This window comes from Barbus barbus (assembly GCF_936440315.1).
Source record: "Barbus barbus genome assembly, chromosome: 1".
Taxonomy (NCBI): Eukaryota; Metazoa; Chordata; class Actinopteri; order Cypriniformes; family Cyprinidae; genus Barbus; species Barbus barbus.
In genome coordinates this window covers 8591450-8606496 of record NC_136729.1, presented here as the reverse complement: position 1 = coordinate 8606496, position 15047 = coordinate 8591450, and the positions used below count along the sequence as shown (strand labels likewise).

Sequence of the window (15047 nt, the reverse complement as noted above, 5' to 3'; positions counted from 1 at the left end):
TCATCAAAATTAAAACAAAAAAAAACTTTTGAAATGTTTTACATGTAATGAATCTAAAATATATGCAAGTTTCACTTTTTGAAATAAGTTACAAGAAAAAATTAACTTTTTCACAATATTCAAATTTTTTGAGATGCACCTGTAATTGTTGCTTTAAAGAACCTGAAAATCTTTGTGTATGTTTTACTTTTAATACTTGCGAGCATGCGTGTATTAAAACGATGTGAAACCGCACCCATCCGCAGCGAGAGGACAGGGGAAGCACACAAAGACCTCCTTTATTTTTCTGGCTCGAGTTTCTGAGGCGTCTCGCACCCCCTGCTGCTCCTTCATAGACATATCTGTTCATAGAAACTATGCATTTTAACACGATTGCCTACATTCATGGATTGACACCTTTTATTCAACTTAAGGCTTTATTCACACCAAGAGCAAAAGAAAAAAAACAAAACATTATTAATAATTTTAATAATAATAAAAAAAAATATTATCAGTTAACTTTATATATTAGAAAAATAATTGTAATATTTAATCAGTATAATAAAATATTATTGCAAATACATTATTATATACTTGTAGTCACAGTGAACCTTTCATTATAGTATAGAAATAAAGTAATATTTATAAACATATTACATGTAATCAACATACACAACAATAGCTATTGAGATGCATGTATAGATATATAGTAAATTATTAAAATTAATATATTGAGCAGTACATATGCATACATGTTTGACTCGACAAATATTGTTGACTGATAGACAGAAAAATTCCAGATAGCATCAAATGAAACAATGAGTTCACCCAAATTATTTTGAATGAGATTTATTTAAATAGGACATTTTTATAAGAATGGTTATAACACAGGAAAGCCACTGTAGATGAACATTTCTCTAAATCAGAGACTGTTCACTTTTAATTCATATATTTGGTGAAAACAAATCTCATCTGTCAGGACAGGCAACACTGCTGTTTCTCAGTTGTTTTTTCTTTTAATGATGGATTAATAAAACATGAGCACAAACTCCACATGCCAATCATGGAGGCCATAAAATGTGACATTAGAATTAGTAGAAGCTGCTGTAAACTACCCTACAAACCCAGTTCAGACACAAAAGTGTTTGATGCACTGAGAATAATTACCATGCATTCAAACGGGGTGAGGAAATGACCTACAGAAAGGAAAAACAGAAACTTGAGAGTAAGAAAAAAAAACAAAAAAACAACGGGTATCACATCTGTTCACATACTGTATTGAGCTCCATCTCGCTCGCCGTTTCTGATATTAGTGTAAACACAGCGCTCATATTTGCCCTATTAGTTTAACAGAAAGGCCAACTTTTTGTTCATCACAGCCAGGCTTGACTATGCAGTGTTTCGGCTTGATCTACTCCACATAGTGCTTGACAGCCAGTACAAGTAAGCCTCGGAACCACTTGGCAGTCATGTAAAGAAATACAACAGTGCTTTCAAAATATCATCTGCCTCCTCACACTACAAAAGGTACATACATTTAAAAAAGAAAACGACAAACAGGTAAAAGCATTTGAGACTTTAGTTGCTAGTGAGTGAATGTCACTCAAGTTTGCTCTCATTGCTCACATCTGGTAGTGTGTTCGCTATAACAGCTGTCATAAAGAGACAAATGTTCAGCCAAACATCAACTAAGACGAGATGGTTCATAAAAAGAAGCGAGTGGATGTTCCAGTCGATCTTAGCTCAAACCAAACACCTAATGTGTCCACATTCAGAACTGCATTTGACAATGAGAGCAATTGGTTGAATCTCATGTAAACGGTCGAGAACATGTCCGAGTCATATTTCACCTCAAAAACAAATAAATTATATTTGAATAAAGAAAAAGAAAATATTTTAGGAGAATATTCAATCATTTTTAATAGTGTGGAATTTATAATATAAAAAAGGGACTTTTTTTTTTACTATAATACCCAAATTTAGTTGTTTTACACTTTGGTAATGAGAATTTTGATGGATTTAATTATGATGCAAACAATCCAACTGGTTCTAAAAGCTTAATTTTCTTTATGCAAAATATATTTTAATTTTGGGGTGAAAAATGATCCAGATATTTCTGTGTGAGATTCGGGCAATTCTACTTTATCCATTCTATACTTGGATGTAATTAAGGCTGCTGTTACTATGCCTTCAGGTGTGCAACATTCTGGAAAGGTTCTTAACCACCAGCAAAAAAAAAACGCGAAAAAAAGTCACGTGGCCTCTTCTCATGCTGTTTAAACACATTCTTGAATATCTATAAAGAATAAATATTTTTTCCAAAAAAAAAAAAAAAAAACTAACAAAAAGATGCATCCCACTTCATGTTCCATGCATGTGTGCTCTTTACAGCTTGAAATACACACTTCTGCATAAAGCCACTCAACTAAGCATTCCCAAAACACAACACACTCCGCATGGCTCAGACCTGTAAAGCTTTGCTTAAGACAAGTCAATCTCAATTCCAACTATAAAACAACTTCAGACAAAATGACAAAAAGCACCAAAAGAAAAAAAAAAAGACTACTGAAAAATCTCCACCGAAAGCTTGGAGAATGGAATACATTTCCGTGCCGTTTAGACAATCAACTCTTACAGACTGCAATACTGACGTAGGAGTTTTATTTGAATATTCTACCTTTTTATTGCAGTAAAATGAACTTAAACTCTAAATAACAACAAAAATCCAGATGCCACGTAAAAAGGATGCAACATGGAGAGGGGCTGCAGTGAAGGCCGACTGGAGACCACAGCGCGCTCGCTGCTTTTCTTCGCTCCGAAGCTCGTGATGCAGCAGTTGTGCTCAGTCTTCAATGTACTCCCACAAGTCTCTCTCATAGCCCTCGTGAACGTGCTGCAGCAGCAATCGTCGCCGGCTCTCACAGTATCTACATGAGAGGAGAAACGTAGAAAAGTCCTCAACACATTTCTCACAGGAGCCTCTTAACAATGTCCCCTACTTCATATCGAGTTAAACTAATGGGATTTGTAGTGAACTAATGAGACTTCCTGGTTAAATAAAATAAATAAATTTGTAGTAGAAATGATTACAATGCAGATAGCTTTCTGGAAGGGCATTTTCACTGGAGAATATAGAGGAAAAATGGCTTTGTACTACGGATGCTCCAGAACTTTTGTTTTCAGATTGGAGAACCAACTCTGACAAGACGACAGAAAAGCAGGATGCACATGAAAAATATCCAGGTTTAATCATACTTAATATAAATGCTGAAAAGAACATGTGTTTCAAAGCCAGTAAGATGCTCAACTGTCAATGCATTTTCACTGAAGACCATATACACATAAATTCATGTGGCTGCAAATTTAATTGTACTATTGTTTATCCTAATTAATACTGTACACAATGTGACAAATTAAATACATAATTTCAAATATTTGCAATTTTCTAGATACTCCTGTTAAATTATTAATTATTAATTTAATTATATTAATTATAATTCTGCTGTTCAAAACAAACAGTTTGCAACATCTTCTGTAATACACTGTAACAGATCTTGGAGTATGTGTGTGTAAAATATAAAATCAAAAAAGTTATTTTGGAGTCATTGCATTCATTATTTATAATTATGACATTCATAATTAGGGGTTTCTATACAGCTGTCAATTTATTTAAACAATTTTTTATTTAAATACTTATTTTTTAAATAAATTTACAAAAGAAAAAAAATATATTTTTAAATAACAACTCCTACTACAGCCTTATTAGAAATGATAGTTAATTTAAAGTAAAATTTTCAACTGTCTCCAGAATTCACCCAATGTGTCAGATTCAAAAATTGTGCTTTTTCACATATTTAGTTGAAGGGAAGACTTTTTCTGGAAATTTAAATGTGGGTTTGTTCACCACAAAACAAAAATTAAAAAGCAGTACAATTACTAAACTTAATACTGAAATAAAAAGCAATTCAAGCTAAACAGAAATATAAAAATAGACAAAATAACAAAATTACTAAAACTTAAAATAACATTTAAGTTTGTATTTTTAAATAAAAAATACCAATAAATACAATAAGACAAATAATAGTACTTATATATATATATATATATATATACACACACACACTAACTGCACAAATTATACAAGCAGCAGTTTACAATACAATATAAATTTCATGCATTTAGAAGAAAAAACAAACAAACAAACAAAAAAAAAAACAATATTGGGATTTTGGATAAATTTCTCACCTGTACTTATCCTGAACTTTCTGTTTAATATCTTGCAAACAATCCTGGGAGATATCTCGCTCTAGATAACCCGAGAGCACCTCTGTAGCGTTCTCCAAATCAGCCTGATTGTTCTGGAAAAAACAGCAATAAGACATCAGTGTGTTGATTTCTCTGACAAGCATAAACAATGTAATGCTATAAAAAATATAACGTTTGAATGTTAGTCCCACCAACAGCAGACAGGTGGAGTGTTTTGAAAACCTGTCCAAAAATAGTCATTATTTTTGCAGCTATAAAACAGTCTACTACATGGGGTTGTGCAATAAAAAAAAAAAAAAAAAAACTTGATTTCCCCCTCACCTCAAAAATGATGGACTGGTTGTTCTTTTTGAGGTAGAAGGCAAAGACGTAGGTGAACATGAGCGTGGAGCGACACTGGCAAAGCACATCCACAGCCTTCTTCAGGAACTGCACCTCGATCCATGACATGTTGTGCTGCTGCATCTCCTCCATTTTCTGCTTCACCTGCGCGTATAACTTGTGCTCGAAGCGCAGACTCTGCATGTGGTTCATGTAACGGTTGCAGTAGAAGAGGTAGCGCTGCAGGGCTGCACGAGATCGCTGTGACATGGATAAAATACATTCATTCCAAAGAGAACAACAGTTACACGCCATGGTTTGCTCTGAACAGGAAAAAAAGTCATGCTTTCCTGCGAGTGCTAATTTGAGTCTTGTTGGATAGATAAAGGATGACATGTGGATGACAGATGTTGGGTCGAATAATGCCTAAAGTACCTCTTGAGCATCTCTGGCTGCCTTTGCATCATCTTCATTGTAGCGATTGCAGTTGTACCTGTAATCAGTGTGATATGGACATGTTATTTCAAAATTCCACGAGTATTTAAAACATAAGCATTGATAAGAGGTAAAGCAGACTCACCAAGCAGAGCCGTGAGGTTCCCAAGGGCCGAGACAAACCCAGCAGAACTCTGCTTTACAACTCTGGTTTCGACACACCATATGATTACAGCCGCCGTCTTTTTCAATGGTCACATGACATTTGGGACATTCCTATGAAAAACAGGGATACCCAAATGAATTAAAGGAATAATTTGGGTTTATTGACATCTCTACTGATCATTTGTGGCATGTTGCTGATTTAATATATATATCTATATATATATCTATATATCTATATATCTATATATCTATATATATATATAGATTCAGGTACACTTTCTATATTTTGACTCTTTTGTCCTGCATATCTGTTTTAATGCCAGTCAAATAAATGTAAATAGATTTGTTAGAAGGTATGGGCTTAAAGTAGAATAACTTTCTCTTCATCACAATAAATGAATAAATAAATAATAAATTATATCAAGTGAACCGATTATCTTCATAGATCTCATCTGAGTGTTTATGGGTCCTTAGTACCTTGGTATTTGCTGCAATCCAGTTGGATGTTTCACTGTCATCATCACACTTCTTTATCCACTTCCTCAACCACTTGAAGAGTAGAAATATGATTAAAGAAAAGGAAAACCTCTCAGGATAAATCTAATCTAATAATATCAGTTTCAACAATGGAAATATTCTAACCTAAAATGAGTGCCTAATTAGATGCTAACATACCTTGCATTTAACAGGATCGTGCCAGTTCTCTCCACAATTGAAACTATTTATTGAGAAAAAAAAACAACAAAACAAAAATTAAAGGGAGTCGTACATATTTTTTTTGTACATATTAAAAATAAAAGCACACAGCTGATGTTGAGTCAATAAAGACAGAAAAGGGTGCACAGCTGAACAAACTGTTTATACTAACATCTTTTATATTATTGCAGCGTTAACATATAAAGCTAAAGGATGTTGCTGATCTACTTAAGCTCTGAACTGCATTCTGAATTGGACTCATACCAGAACTGTCTCCCGCATTTGCAGCGAACTGGTTTGGCATCAGGATACTGAACTTTGACCACATGGTGGCAGTCAGGAGCTGGACACCATTTCAACAGTCTGTTACACTGTAGAAGAGCAGAGACAAAACAGTTCACTGCAGACAGACAGTATTACATACATATACACCGGTATTTAAATAAATGTCATATTTTTGCCATTCTAAAGCTTAACCATAGAGAAACCATATATGATTTTTAGATTTAGCACCAGATCAGTTAATATATTTATTGCACTTTATTTATATTTTCTGAGTAAGTTAAATAAACCTTGGACAAGTTAGTTAGCAAACCGTGAAAGCAACAGTTCACCCAATTATTAAAATTTGCTGAGAAATCACTCACTCTCAGGCCATCCAAGTTGTAGAGGAATTTGTTTTTTTTAATCAGAACAGATTTGGAGAAATTTAACATGTAACATGATTTAACACATCATTTGCTCACCAATGGATCCTCTGCAGTGAATGGGTGCCGTCAGAATGAGAGTCCAAACAGCTTATAAAAACATCACAATAATTCACAAGTAATCCACATCACTCCAGTCCATCAATAAATGTCTTGTGAATTGAAAATTGCATGTTTGTAAGAAACAAATCCATCATTAAGATGTTATTTACTTTAAACCATCGTTTCAGACAAGCTGATGATTTATTTTTCTTTCTTCTTTTTTTTTTTTTTTTTTTTTTTCACTGGAGAAGACAATATTATGGATAGAGGAATAGCCGGAAGCAACGGTTTGAAGTTTGAAACGTCTTAATGATTTGTTTAATTACAAACATGCAGCTTTTCACATCACAAGATGTTAATTGATGGACTGGAGTCATGTGGATTATTGTGATATTTTTATCAGATTTATCAACGATGCAATGCTAAATCTCTCCAAATCTGTTTCCACAAAGCAACATATATACATATACATATATATATATATATACATACACATACATGAAAAAAAACCTAACTGATTCTTTCTAAATACAAATTCTCAAATGCTAACTGATTTGAAATTTTTGTATTAGTGTTTGATATCTCTATCCCTATATAATTATTTGATAATTCATGGAGTTGCAAGCAAGCAAGTCAATAACATTTTAGACAATTTATGCAACAAAAATGAAAAACTTCTTACCTCTACAAAACTATTTGTGATTAAATGCTGATACTTCAACTTCACTTTAGAATCTGTGATCAGTCGCCTACAAAATAATCCATAAAATATCTTTAAAAAAAAACTGGAGCAAAAATCTAAAAATAAACAAGCTAAATTACCCAAAGCACTTACATTACAGTGTTATCGTCAACCAAAATATCACAGTTGTGAGCAGGACATGAGATGGTCTGGAAGAACAAAAGAAAAACAAAAATTAAGAGGGGAATCTGATTGTAACATCAGATAGCAATGAGCTGAACAGGAGCCCACCTGTCCCATCCCTTCTTCGATGATTTTGGTGGTTAAGTAGTCGCCCCAGCACTGCATGCAGAACTTGTGTTCACATTCAAGACCTGTGAAACACTAGAAAAAGAAACACATTCCTACCGAATAAGTCACCAAGTTGTGCAAATGGAGTCACTTCAATGGACTTCAGTTTTGTTATCACAGGCCTTTCTAAGGAACTGATGAAGATTTAGGAGCAATAGTGAACAAGTGACCAAAACTGACACTGACCGAGTTTGGAAAGTTGAGATAGCAGATCTGGCAGGGCATATCCTGATTGGAGGAGCGTGTGCTCATTGGTCGCGTTTTGGGCTTTTTACTGGGGTTTATGACGTGACACTCTGAAAACAACTTGTCCAAATTTCCATCAAAGTACCTGCAACACCATTTAAATGTTGCTCTTTCAAACAGCACACAGACCAATCATAAATGTCCTTTAACCAAGCTATGCTAAATTTTTATGACAACATATAAATATAGTAAAATAAATAAAGTAAAATAACTTGCCTCTCCATAAGCTTTTCTTTGTCCCAGTTGAAGTGACTGAGGAGTATTCTGGTTATCGTAGCTGGGTTCTGGAAAAGACACAATACTGTTTACAGCCATATTTGCGATGCCTCGGGCAGCTATTTTGGGCATCCAAGTCTTATCTGACTGAATCGGGAAATCCTGAAATATCAAAAACTGCTTGGCTCTTTTATTTATAAGACAGGGGGACTAATTATGCCATACTGCATGTTGCACCTTCTCCCATTCATAATATGAGTGCACCATATCTGAAGTCTTAGGTTGAATCTAGTCTCAGTTTATTTCAATACGATTAGCTTTAATTTGGCTGACTTTGAGCAACTTTCTGGACTTTTATAAAGGTTTTTTTGTGTGTGTGTTTATAAGGTACTAAGCTTATACAGTCAGTGCTTTTGAAGAAAAACTAATAACTGGATCTATCAAAGTTGAAAAGATTTTTAACACTTAAAATCACCGTTAGAGGAGCTTGGTTAGAAGAAACCCAAATTTACCTGCACTCTTGATACAAAATTTCCCAGCATTCCTTGAACAGCATTTCACAGACAGTCTTGTTATTATATCTATACACTGAAAAATTGGTGTAGAAATTATTTTCACTCTTAGTATTTTCTTGTAAAATTTACTCTATAATCTAAATAATCTTTGTCTTATTTATAACTTTTTAAAGGGGGGGGGGTTATCCATCTTTATAGCCTTTACATTTTCTTTCATTACTGTGGCATAAGATATTTCATATAAACCACTAAATAGACTAAAAAACTAAACTTTGCTTAGATGGTCTTTTTCTGTCTAGGTGGGTGGTGCTTGGTCTTTTTAAACTGCAAAGTGAACTAAACTTTGCTGTTATGTCAAACATCTGGCTAGACATGATTAGGTTTTACCCACTTGATTGCTTACCAATCAAAAGTCCAAGCTGTTTGTCTGTCTTTCAAATGTAACCCTGAGACTGAATGGCTGCCAAAACATACATTTTAGTAATTTCACTAATGAACACACTTTATTATTTTACAAGCCCACTATTAAGCCTTTAACAGCTCAATTTATGGGTGATATGAGATAGACTGTCTAATATTATGAAGATAGATTTTGTGAGGTTAATCTAATAAACTGCCAACATATAAATTGCAATGCTAGTTTGTTTGATAGATGTGCTTTTGTTGAGTTCAATAGATGTTGTCAACCCACAAAAATAACTTTAAAGTGTTTTGTGCTCGTGTTTGGAGAACCAAACGTGTTTCATAAGCTTAAAACGATCAAAATCTTAACAAATGTGTCATGTAGCATTAGCAGCAGTGACAGCGCTAAATTTCGGTCTTCTTCAAAATAACAACTAACATAATACACACTGATTCATGACACAATTTTAACAACTCTAAATACATACGATACGTTTAGATACTATCCATAATAGCTGTCAGAAAAAGTTCAGTCTCTGTAAACTGGGTCGCGCTAGCAGAACTAGCTAACTTTAGCTGACAAAAAAACAAACAAAAAAATCACTTAAATTCTCTAAAATAACACAAGGCACCAAAAACAAAAACATAAACGCAGTCAATAAATCACAACTAAGATTAAAAACAAATGGTTGGCTTCGCATCATCAGTCCTCTCATGTCAGTTAGCCGCTAACGCTAAATGCTAACAGCATCAGTCCTCCACATAAACATACTTATAAACTCTCAGGAAAACGACAGTAAATCTGTTTGTTAGCTACCTGTATGACCTCGTTGACCTCCCTGATGCACTCCACCATGTGCTGGAGGATCTGCTCGGTGGTCAGCACCTCGAAGCGGTAGTCCTCCTCCTCCTGGCCGGGCCCCAGGCCTCCTCCTCCGCCGCCGCCGCCGGTGTCAGCGCAATCGTCGGCTTCTCCTCCAGCCACGGCCGGGTCCAGCAGCTCCACCTCGCCCAGCTCCAGCTCCTCATCCTCGGCCTCCTCTTCCCCGCTGTCCTCGCTGCACTCCTCCTCCTCTTCCTCTTCCTCCTCCTCCTCATCGAACTCATAGTTGTAGCCCTCGTCTGAGTCCATGTCTCAGTGTTGTAGGGTGAGAGTGTGTTGCTGTTTGACCTGCGCTTTACTGAGCGGATCCTTATTAGAGACCCGCCGCGTCACTGCAGTGTCACGCTCTACGGAACATCCTCGCACACAAGTGCATCTACAGACACACAAATTATACGTAATCTCCTTATCTTGTTAACAAAATTGTATATGCATAAATGTAAATTCTCATGTCAGAAGCCACTGTTTTATGTTTTACTATGGGACCATTTCTAATTCATGTAATAAGAAGCTTTTAAAAACAGTTGAAATTTGTAAGCTGTTTCCTTTGAATGTAAAGTGTTTTGTTTAATTTGATTCCCCTGTCTTTATTATTATGTTGTATTTTTGTAATTGTAACTGCTTTTTTTTTGTTTGTAATAATAATAAAAAACATCCTCACATGCCTCTATCCAGTTAATCTGCTACTTCTATAAGCTACATGATACATAAATGTAATATGGTGGAAATGAGATTGTTTTTGAATTTTACAATAGTCTACCTAAAAACACTACACTGTAAAAAAACAAAAACAAGAAGTTGAGAAAACTCAAAAATCTGCTGAAGCTGGTTGCCTTAAAATTTTAAGTTGGCTCAACTTTTTATTTTACAGTGTATTAGGTTTGAAAAATTAGAAAGCTGCCTACTGTCTAGTACATGTAAACATTTTAAGTTTTATTCAACTACTTTCTTTCTTTCTTACTAATATAATAATAATAATGCAATATGGCACATTCCGTGATTGGGCTACAGCCCTAAAACCCCTTACAATTTTATATTTCTTATTCAACAAACAGTCAGTGAAAGTAAATGCTTAACTCCAGACAGTGATTGCAGGGTTATTACAGTTAAATAAATAAATAAATAACCTGTAACAAGGCAGCATTTAAAATTTTTGGTTACTTTAACTTGGGAAATAAGAAAAACTTAAATAAAATGAATAGAAATGACATTTTTTTAACTTTAAAATAAGCTATTTAAAAAAAAAACGAATTATAATTAACTGAATATTAATTAAATAGATTATCAAAATCAAAATTTTGTCTGAATTAAATTGTTAGGATCAAGGTCTTGACCTCTGAAATGGGACACACTGAAATCATTGTATTACAGACTTTTTAAGTGACCGAAAAAAGGTCAGTGTAAGATTTATATTTCCCATAAATTCAAGAGAAAAAAATCAATAATTTCTTCTTGTCATGCTGTAAAAATAGTCCAGGTAACGAAGAATATTTTTTATATTCTGTCTTTATTTTTCAAGCTTTCTGTAACGAAGTGAATGTCTTTTTGCTAATGGGTCATAAAATGAGTTACTCTTTTTTTTTTTAATAATTAAAAAAATTAATTAAATATTGTATTGCCTTTAAGTAAATAAAACATCCAAACACACCCCCTAGACAGCTTAAGAAACAAAGTCAAGAGAAACAAAGTCAGTCAGAGATCCGTATGATTTATTCTATTACGGGCAGGGCAGTGTAGTGTGTGCATTTAAATACATTCTCATTCTTGAAAGATGAAAGACTGGCAGGGTAGTGACAAACAAGAAAAGAGTTTTCTTTTCTTAAGAATGAATGTTCAATCATTATATATTTTCTGAAGTCAGCATATGGCCACAGTATCAGATTTTCATTCCTGACTAGTCATAATTTTTCTCTATTTATAATTTATACTGTAGATATATCAATATAGCTATACATTTGAGATAAAGTCATCACTATGGTACATGATAGAGCTTTTTTTATTGACAAGCCCCATTTATTTTATATCTATTTTTTGAACAACAACTGGAAACAAGACCGTATTTACACTCACGTGAAAAGGCTGTTCTATACACAACTTTTTTTGTGAAAAAGTACAGCAGTCACAGCTTATAAAGTTATTTAGTCACAACTTATAAAGAGTCATTTAGTAAAGCAGCAGTAAAAGAACAGGAAAATAAGTACTTTTGTTTTGCGAATATGCCAAACTTTGGATCATTTATATTACATTTACATCAACCGAAGAAGTGATAAGTTTGGTTTTGTCACATGCAGAACCTATAAACAATTATTAACAAATTACTACATGCACCCAAAGCATGGGAATTGTGCTATAAAACAATCGACAGCATACAAAATGAAACACTCGATGCATTTGTGAACCGCAAAGCTCCGTGGTGACAAACCGCTGTACTTTTTCACACAACCACCCAAAAACAATTTATCTTGAAACGATATATAAAAAGCAAGTCTAAGTTATTAAAATATTTCGCCATTGAGATAAACCACTATTTATTGTATTATAGCAACAACAGTAGAAATGATTTTTAAAAAAAACAGATGAGAAGAAATATCTCTATGCTTATTTTGCTACTGATTGCACGCCATACCCATACCGAAAGAGACTTTTCGCGAAGGACGCGTCTCGTAAAAGACATTGCAGATTCAGGTGAGCCATTTAAAGGGCGCATTTTGTGACTGGTGCACGTCTCGTACCATTCAACAACTCTCCTGATGTCGTTTGCATTTATGGGCAGTGGTTTGTAAAAATAAATAATAATAACAGCAATTATCATAATATATTAATTTCACAGAGTTCAAACATTTGACTTGTATGAAGTTGGCTTTTTTGGCAATCGGTGGAAAAAGAAATGATAGAAAATTTGCATGCGGAAATTCAAGTGGATTTATGTAAATAAGAGATGACCAAAGTTAGCAAAATGAAACGTTTTACGCGAGCCTACAGTATTTTCTCATGCACATCGAGAACTCATGTCCACCAACCGTCAGTGCCACCAATTACACATACTCAGCAGGACATTCCACACACTCTTCAAAAAAAACAAAATGAAAAAGTACAATTGAAAAAAATCAACAATTTATTATACTTCGCCTGAGACGTCTTTGTCCCATTCTTCATTCTTCAAGGTCCTGAGGAAATGTACCCCACTGCTTGTTGTGTGCGCCCATTCCCGTAACTCAGTTAATTAGTTAGTCTTCCCTTTTTCCTATCCCAGCCTTTCCCTTACATGAAACTGCCAACATTTGTGATAGCTTGGTGTTCTGTGGTGTCAATGTAAACATAACCGTAACATTAGATTCAATGTGAACGTAGGGTCGTTTGTGCAAGCTTCTCGATATGCTAGCAACATCTTTAGTGTTCGAAGGAGCCCCTCAGCACCTCGTGTGTTGCAGGCAGCGATTAGGACACTTCATAATGGTGATTTACCAGACACAAGGCATTCAGACATGTCTTACAATAGTACAAAATGAGGTCTTCTGTTCTTGATGAATCCTTAACGGTCCATAAGTCTGGAAGTCTGGAAGGACTGGCCGCGGTGCTACGCATGCACGTTTCTACGATTGGTTCAGAAGGAGAAAGGAAACCATAGGGTTAAATAAATAGACGAAAGTGGACCACTACACCATAGACGACAACACAGTTTCCTTAGGGTTCGGACTAGCAGCGGAAGTTCGTAGCGCAGACATATGGTTGGCAGGTAGCACTCCGTCAGGAGGAGAGAAATCGTTGAGTTCTCCAGAAGACGAGAGCGGGAAGGATGGAGAAAGCGAGATGCCGGAGGAAGGGTCGGCCGAGCCGGCGAATGTGCGAGGCGGCTTGGGAACCAAGTTGGGCTCTAGAGTGGCTCTAGCCAATAGCTGCCTGTCCTTGTCTGCGTTTTTCATGTGCTGATCCGCATGGTGTCCCTCAGCCTGGCTATATGAGCCCCGTCCAGACTCGGATTCTGCATCGGACAGCTCAAGAGGTGGAGAGCTGCTGCCGTCGAGCCTAAATAGAGAGTCCAGGTACTGGGCGAACTCTAGGGCCGCCTGACTGGGAGTGCCGTTGGACAGTGGAGGAACTGGTGGAAGAGACTGGGACCGGACACTCTCAACTTCTCCCTCTTCAAACTCTCTCTCCTTGGGCTTTTCTGGCGTAGAACCAGTCCGGGATGCTACTGGGCAGGATTCTTGACTGTCAGGAACAGCTGATGGCTGGCAAGCCACAGGCGTTACTGAAGACCGCCGGGAGTTCTTGCCTTGGTTGGCCGGCCGATCTACTATAGTTTGTCCAAGCGAGAGCGGAGAGAAGTTGAGATGATGGGCGACGTTGGAAGGTACTTCCAGTTCTGGAGGAGTAGGGCAGTACGGGCCGGCCTCGCCCAGTTCACGGTCCAAGCCGTCTGTGGCCAGCAGCTCTGTACGGGAACTCAGCGAAGGATTCTCTTCTGGGATGGTGGCGTCCAAAAGGAAAGGCAGACTCCCTAAACAGGGCGAGCCTCTCAGGGCGGCAGATGATCGTCGGGAGTCTAAGCTGTAGACGGATTCGGCGTCAGATAGACTTTCCATGAGGGCCAAGGGAGCTTTTCGCTCCCGCAGCTCCACGGCCAGTCGCTCACGGGCACCGGTGAGCACAACAGGCACAGAAGGGGGCGGGCACTCCGAAAAACCGTCCAGCGAGATCTCAGAGCGGGCACAGGAACTACAGCAGGACAGGACAGGGAGTGGGCACAGGAGTAGAGTAGCATGTGGAAAAAATAAAAAGAGACCAGAGAGACATACAGCATGGAGGGGGAAAAGAGAAGGATGATAACACATAAAATTAGGGAATTAAAAATAGTTTGCAAGGGAAAAATGGGATATTTAAAAAAAAATGGCACAACATGCAGGATATTAAAAAATGCATTAAAATGCAGGGAAAATAAAAAGTTTGATGGAAGAAAAACAGACAAAATATGATTAAAATTATATATACATATATGATGACAAAAAATATGTAATAAAAATATATAAAAAAAATAAAATAAACATTTAACACATTAAATAAAAAATAAAGCAGAGAACAGGGAAGAGAAGGAAACAATTAGAAAGAGGGGAAAGAAAAGGGAGGTTTATGGTTAGGCA

General features: G+C 36.0%; 2 protein-coding genes across 2 annotated transcripts in view; both read right to left on the bottom strand.

Annotated features, from left to right (window-relative positions):
• Window positions 1-819: 819 nt before the first annotated feature.
• LOC306875504 (E3 ubiquitin-protein ligase arih1l-like) lies at window positions 820-10255 on the bottom strand. Its single transcript, XM_079426130.1, has 14 exons — window positions 9841-10255; window positions 8107-8174; window positions 7831-7975; window positions 7585-7677; window positions 7447-7502; window positions 7294-7360; window positions 6127-6233; window positions 5842-5884; window positions 5644-5715; window positions 5147-5277; window positions 5002-5059; window positions 4567-4827; window positions 4225-4337; window positions 820-2906 (listed from the first exon to the last, which is right to left on the bottom strand). The coding sequence occupies exons 1-14, from the start codon at window positions 10153-10155 to the stop codon at window positions 2822-2824; spliced, it is 1614 nt and encodes a 537-aa protein (XP_079282256.1). The 5' UTR covers window positions 10156-10255; the 3' UTR covers window positions 820-2821.
• A 1340-nt stretch (window positions 10256-11595) lies between these two features.
• LOC306858792 (diacylglycerol lipase-alpha-like) overlaps window positions 11596-15047 on the bottom strand; it is a 117414-nt gene continuing 113962 nt past the window's right edge. The window contains exon 20 of the mRNA XM_079399516.1: window positions 11596-14625. Within this exon, the coding sequence (XP_079255642.1) occupies window positions 13563-14625 (1063 nt within the window). The 3' untranslated portion in view covers window positions 11596-13562. The remainder of the gene's footprint in view (window positions 14626-15047) is intronic.

Excerpts from the sequence above, each read along its gene's own strand:
- LOC306875504 (XM_079426130.1), bottom strand. The coding sequence starts at position 10,155 with ATGGACTCAGACGAGGGCTACAACTATGAGTTCGATGAGGAGGAGGAG. Across the intron at positions 6,234-7,293 it reads TCACAAATAGTTTTGTAGAG|TGTAACAGACTGTTGAAATG; the intron begins GTAAGAAGTTTT and ends GCTCTTCTACAG. Across the intron at positions 4,828-5,001 it reads CAGCCAGAGATGCTCAAGAG|CGATCTCGTGCAGCCCTGCA; the intron begins GTACTTTAGGCA and ends TCCATGTCACAG.